Raw genomic sequence first — 6,947 nt, 5'->3', positions numbered from 1 at the left:
TTCTTCTAGCCTAACCTATTAATTAAACTAAGGTTTGATTAAGTACCCTTAGCCATTTGATTAAATAAATCTTATTTATTTGATTCAAATTCCCTTTTCCCATTTTGATTAAATTCACATTTAATTAAAAATCCCTTTTGCAAATAAATAAATCATTATTTATTTGTGAATAGTCTCCCCACTTGCAAAAACCTGCATCTCCCACTTGCCTCCATAATCATCCTTCTAGAAACCTCCTAATCCCATCCTAACCATGTCTAATCTCCTAATCATGTCCTTTCCCTAAATTTGGGGTAGTCACTTCTCCAAATTTGGAAGGAAGTCTTCAAAATGCACTTAAGACTTTATCTATTTCAACAAGTTAACTTGTTGAGTCTTCCAAACATGTAAGGCTCTTACATAAACCACTAGTGGTTTTTCTCTTTGGGCAAGTTAGCCTCCAAAGTCTTAAAAAGACATTTAATGCCTCTTACAAGCCCCCAACCCTTAGCCATGATGGTTGTCCCTTTAACCATTTTCCCATGTTGCACAAGAGTTTACCTCTTGGGTAGTAGCATGCCTCCCTGGTTAATGACATTATCCAATGTTGTCACTCCTTGAGGTTATGCCTAATTGCTTGCTTAACATCTAATGCTTGTTTAGCATCCTCTCAAGCCCTCTCAAGGTGACATTTGTCAACTTGGGATTGGATTGAATCTCTCCCATGGATTGATAACTTTCAATCCTAGCCCTTGTTGTGATTACTCAATCTCAACCATTCATCTCTCTATTTTGCTTATAAATAGAACTCATTTCTTGAATTCAAGGATCCCAATCTTGTGCATCCAAATTAAACTCCTTTTGCAAGTTATCAATGAGCTCATTTATCATCTTCACATATCTAAGTCTTCTAGCATTAACATCATAGCATTTAGCTTAATTGCATTATGTTTTAGAACATTTAGCCTAAATTGCATATCAATTACATACTTTTTCATCTTCATCTAGCTTAATTAGCTCATCATAATCTTCAATTTGGAATTAACTTAGTCTCATATCATCTCCACCATCTTGATCATAACTAGTTTTTCATCTTGCATCCTTAGCTTTCATTCATATCATCATCTCACTATTCACTAGGATCTTAGTTGCATTCATTTTGATCCTAGAATCATCATTTAAATATCGTTCTCTAGGTTGTCATCCAAGAGATCAAGTGCTCTTCCAAGTGAGGGCCACCTTGAATCTTAAGGATCTTTAGGGGATAGAGGAGCATGAAACGATTTTGAGAGTTTTTGGTTCACTAACATGTTTTTGTGATTACTAACTCTAATGCAATGTTTCATGTGTGTGTTTGAGGTGTTTTCTTCCATTTGCAAGATGATCCCACATTTCTAGCATACATCTCTAAGTCAATTGTTGAATTTGTTGATGCAAGTTAATGTGTTATGCTAAAGAACAAGCTTTGAGTGCATGTTGTGAAAATGGATGTATTTCCAAAGAGAGAGAGAGAGAGAGTTGGTGTATTGAAAATTTAAAAGACAAAACTATATGATATTTGATAATATCTTATGATGTATTATTCTCTACAAATGATCTATGATGATGTCTTTATATGAATTTTATATTTTTGATGTCTACTCTAACATATAATATGATCAGATTATATTAATGTCAATCTTGAGACAAAAGAATCTAAATTTTAAGACAAAGATTAAATTTAAAATTTATTCAAACACTAAGATTACAATTACAACCACATTCAAGATAATTATACCACTCAAAATCAGAATAATAAAATCCAAAAGAAGACAATATGACACATGTAAGTGCTAGACCAAGTCATAGATTAATGAATGCATCCAAATCATTGAATTATATACTAAGATCATGTGTCCAAAACATGAAAGCTTAAATAATGTGGTGTACAGCCCGGAAGAGACCATAATGTGATGGGATTCGACCTATCACCCGTTTCTTCCTCTCCACTGGTGATTAAGGTGATTTTAGCTGACGCGTTTGCGCGTATGAGATGCTCTCTCCCTTCAAATACGCAAGATTAGTTAAACATATATGCGAGTCATTTCAACATCTTGAGTGTGTGCGCAAATACAACCCAGTAAGAAGGTAGGTAGTAGAGCTGTATTCAAGTGCATGAAAGCTGTGCTACCCCGACATGTCCCTGTCAAAATGCCTTTCTTTTTTCCATCTACTGTGGAGAAAGGAAAATGACAAATCAAGTATCCAAATTCATTCATACAAAAACCCAAGAACCTGAAGAGTAAGATCTGAGTGATGACGATCAAAACCCACATAAAATATTCACACGACAATCTCTCTAAGATTAAAAAAATCCCCGCCGACAGTCTAACCCAGCCCTAAACATGCGTGATGTGTTGGGTGGTCCCAAAGAGAGTCATTGTTAACTGTAGTTGAGAAATTAAACCCCACCTGCCCCGACCTGAGTCTGAAGTGAATTGTAACGCCTTTACTAAGCTGGGAAAATATAGATTTAGTATTACTGTTTGTAGGTGTGTACTTAATTGTGTGATGATAATATATGTTTTTGTAGAGTTGAAGAGACAGAGTTGAGGAGCTGAGGGGTTGCTGAGCATCTAAGCGAAGACATTTTGCTGGATTAGGAGTCCCCATCATCATGGAGGCACTCAACTGCAGAAGATGGCGTTTCACATCTCAAATGCTGCTGGCCTTCAGTTTAACTCTAGTCTTTGCATTCTGTCCAACTGGTAATTTATGTGACCCGCTACTTGATTTTCGGATCAGCATTTTGTTTTCTTGAATTTTTACTCCCATTTGTTTTTTTTTCATTAGATCTGTTTGTTTTTGAGCTGGATGGAAACTTGTGCTATACTTTACCATCCATTTAGCTGAGTGGTTATGTGGTCGTGAAGTTTGTTAGTAGTTTAGATCCGCTGATCCATTTGTTTGGTGCAGGTGCTTATGACCCACTAGATCCAAATGGCAACATAACAATCAAATGGGATGTCATTTCCTGGACTCCAGATGGCTATGTGGTAAGTGGCCATTTTCTTTCTTTTCCGTAAGCCAGGGAGTAGATTGTTTTTGAGTTAAGTAGCTATGTATCAAATCAGGGATTCATTTGGGGTTTTGGATACGCTCGGCTTTCGCCTATGTGCACATTGCAATGGAAAACACAGGGCTCTACATGCATTATTCAGTTCATATGGGTTAGCAAGTTATGTCGGCTTGGTTATGGGAAAAAGTTTTCAGAATGCATTAGTCAGAGTAGTACTCAGATGTGATCTACCAGGGTGTATAGGTGCTCCATCATGTGGGCATAGATGCAGCGAGTGAGATTTGGATCATTCTTTTCCATGAGTCACTACTCAAAATCATATGAGCTTCATTCAGATGCAATGAGTGCTAAAGATGTCATTTTTGTGAACCTCATGAAACATGGTCGGTGAAAATTGACTCAAAATTACCCAGTTGAATTTTGCAAAATCATTACACAATTCATGTGTTGCTGGCATCTGATGTTAAGTAGTCATACCAAGATCAGGCTGTTGTAGCAAAATCATCACATAATTCTACTCCAATGTTGTTAGGGTGTCTCATCATGTGGACCTAGATGCAATGACCGCAAAGTGGACCATCCTTGAATGGTCGAAAGGGATCCATTCTAATGAACCACTTATAAAATATGAATCAGTTTTTGGTGACCTGTAATTATATGTGAAGATCTCCTAAATATAAGGAGTGCTAACTGAACCATTCTTGCGAACCACTAATGAAACATGGGTAGATCAAGTTTATCTTGAATTTGTGCTGTTGAATTCTGCAAAGTCAACATGCAGCTTATATGCTGTTAGCTTCTAGAGCTAAGCAGCAGTTGGAGCTAGATCAGGCAGTCCTAGCAAAATCATTATATAGTACATATGTTGTTGTTTGGGCGCTTCACCATGTGAGCCTAGATGTAAGAATATGAAGTAGGCCATTCTTGGTTGCAGAGATGGTTTCTTAAGAAACACGATTCTTAAAATATAGGTCAATATTCATTGATCTGAAATCTGAGCATCACCTAGATGCTAAGTGGACTATTCTTGTGAACCACTTTTCAGAATATTTACTTGAAATTACATAGTTGAATTCTGAAAAATCATCACATAGTTCGAATGTTGTTGGTGTCTAGTGCTAAGCAGCATTCCTAGCAAGATCAGGCCATTGCATTTGACATGGGTTTGTGGGTTGCAAAAGGAATTACTTTCAAACCCAATCACTGCATGAAGCAATCGCAAGTAGGATCTGCATTTTATGAAAAGGAAAGCAATTATAACCTCCGTGATTAGATACGGGCCAGATCCCAGTGTAATTTTTATTTGGGGAGAATCCTTGAAGAGCAATGCCATTCGAGGATTGATATATGCAGAGCTTATGGATACCGCTTCGTCACATGTAGATCTGCATTAATCTAGTGTTTACCATAAAAAAAACACATTTGTAGCTGGGTACAGAACATTTATTAGCAAAAAAATAGGATTGCTATTTTGTTGACCATGGGCTAAAGTTGTTCTCTGTTTATCTCTGCAGGCCGTTGTGACTATGAACAATTTTCAGCAGTACAGACATATCCAGGCTCCTGGATGGACATTGGGATGGACTTGGGCAAAGAAAGAAGTGATCTGGTCAATGGTTGGCGCCCAGACAACACAGCAAGGAGATTGCTCTCGATACAAGGGAAACATTCCACATTGTTGTATGAAAACTCCAACTGTTGTGGATTTGCTTCCTGGAACTCCTTATAACCAACAGATTGCTAATTGTTGCAAAGGTGGAGTGATTGCCTCTTGGGCCCAAGATCCTGTAAATGCTGTAGGTGCTTTCCAAGTTAGTGTTGGTAGTGCAGGGACATCAAATACAACAGTGCGCTTGCCCAAAAATTTTACTCTCAAGGCACCTGGTCCAGGATATACTTGTGGCCCAGCCAAGAAAGTTAAATCCAGTTTATTTCTATCTGTAGATGGCCGCCGGTTCACTCAAGCCCTTAGTAAGTAATAATCCTCTATGCAAATATTTCTGGCATATAAATTTAGGGGGTGTTTGGTATCTTCTTGATTGGGTTCTCTCTTAATGCTAAACATTTGTTGGCAATATAACATGCTATTTACCTAATGAGTCGAAGTGGGTTTTCCTTTGCAGTGACATGGAATGTAACATGTACATACTCCCAATTTCTAGCCCAGAAAACTCCAACTTGTTGTGTTTCACTATCATCATTCTACAATGATACTATAGTTCCATGTCCAGTTTGTACGTGTGGTTGTCAGAACAATATTACACAACCAGGCACTTGTGTAGAGTAAGTTTGCTTATTGCTTTTTTCCCAATAATGATAATGTGGTGTATACACCTCGAATATAATTGATTGTCTGATATGCCTTAGTATGCATTACTGAGTACTCATATATGAATGTGAATCGTCAATTTATACACAACATCTGTTTCTAGATCTGTGCATGCTGCTCTAAAGGGATCTGCAGAGCTGGTCAAATATTTTCCCTTGGCTTCTTTGCTAAGTTCATGCTGACATTTTTAAGAAAAATCTCACCTTTTTAAAAAAAATGAAAAAAGGAGTTTTTGTTTTGTTGAAGAAGAGATTATATTTGTCTTGGTAATTAGAATTTGGGTGCTAACATGGGCTTTCCGTATTTGCCTGCAGGCCAAAAGCACAGTTGCTGAAAACTCCAGGTATAAATACACCAACTAAGAACTTTGCCCCTCTCATACAGTGCACCCCCCACATGTGCCCAGTTAGGATACACTGGCACGTTAAGTTGAATTACAAAGCATATTGGCGAGTGAAAGTTACAGTCACAAATTTCAATTACAGAATGAATTACAGTCAGTGGAACATTGTTGCTCAGCATCCAAATTTTGACAACATAACTCAACTTTTCAGCTTCAACTATAAGCCACTAACTCCATATGGGACAATAAGTAAGCAAATATTTGAGTGCAAGCTGCTTGAGTAATTGGTAACTTGAAGTCATGGTTTTCCTTATTATGTTGATGTTCTCATCATTAACTTTGGACTTTTCTGTTCTACAGATGATACTGCAATGCTTTGGGGAGTGAAATACTATAATGACATGCTTATGCAGGCAGGGCCTGATGGAAATGTGCAATCTGAAATACTTTTCCAGAAGGACATGCGAACATTTACTTTCAAACAAGGATGGGCTTTTCCACGGAGAATATATTTCAATGGTGATGATTGCGTGTTGCCACCTCCAGATGCTTATCCATGGTTGCCAAACTGGAGTACTTCCCTGCAGATTGAGAAGGCCTTTATATTTGTTGTTTCTCTCTTGGTTTCAGCATCTCTGTTGGCCTTCTTGTAGGTTGTTGCCCACATTTATGGCAGCTGTTTCATATAACGAAGTCATCTTAACATACAACCTAGAGTTACCTGAAACCGTGAAGAGTTTCAATCATCTTCATGAAGGGCACCAGAAAGTTGGATGCCTAAGCCTGTACCTGAATTTGTGTCATAGATAATTCTTTGGTAGGGTATAATTACCTATTTTAAGTTGATTCTTTGTAAGGTAATTGTTAGCTATGTTCAGTTCTAAGTTGTTGAAGAGATGGCACATTTGTTACATAAGCGTCCAAAGTTCAAGCAGGGCGGTGTTTCTTGTCAAACATTGTGAATGACATCTCAATAATATTATCAATTAGAATTTTCTGTAAACTATTACTGTGAGTTTAATTACTGTGACTGTTATTTTCAAGCCAAGCAATGGGTATATAACATATATGTAATAAAATTTCTTGGAAATTGGATTGCGCTTGCTATCCATCTGTTATCCATATATCATATATGTAACTACCATTGATTTACCAAATATATAATTACAGACAAAATAATATAAAATTTCAAATTCGTTGGTTATAATAGTGCTTGATAAACAGCATTGGAGAGCTGA

The 6,947-nt window shown here is 37.2% G+C and overlaps 1 protein-coding gene across 3 annotated transcripts; it reads left to right on the top strand.

Moving 5' to 3' along the window:
* The first annotated feature begins 2,061 nt into the window (after window positions 1–2,061).
* LOC131079586 (COBRA-like protein 2) lies at window positions 2,062–6,715 on the top strand. Of its 3 annotated transcripts, XM_059210906.1 has the most exons (7): window positions 2,090–2,106; window positions 2,552–2,726; window positions 2,935–3,014; window positions 4,552–5,008; window positions 5,161–5,320; window positions 5,681–5,958; window positions 6,070–6,715. In XM_059210906.1, the coding sequence occupies exons 2-7, from the start codon at window positions 2,636–2,638 to the stop codon at window positions 6,360–6,362; spliced, it is 1,359 nt and encodes a 452-aa protein (XP_059066889.1). In that variant the 5' UTR covers window positions 2,090–2,106; window positions 2,552–2,635; the 3' UTR covers window positions 6,363–6,715. The 3 variants fall into 3 exon arrangements, with proteins under 3 accessions (XP_057873558.1, XP_059066889.1, XP_057873559.1); XM_058017575.2 differs by having other exon boundaries at window positions 2,062–2,726; XM_058017576.2 differs by lacking the exons at window positions 2,090–2,106; window positions 2,552–2,726; window positions 2,935–3,014 and adding an exon at window positions 3,733–4,416.
* Window positions 6,716–6,947: the final 232 nt, after the last annotated feature.

The sequence above is a fragment of the Cryptomeria japonica genome, chromosome 9 (assembly GCF_030272615.1).
Source record: "Cryptomeria japonica chromosome 9, Sugi_1.0, whole genome shotgun sequence".
Taxonomy (NCBI): Eukaryota; Viridiplantae; Streptophyta; class Pinopsida; order Cupressales; family Cupressaceae; genus Cryptomeria; species Cryptomeria japonica.
The sequence above is the reverse complement of the archived record's forward strand: the minus strand, read 5'-3'. Positions and strand labels throughout refer to the sequence as shown.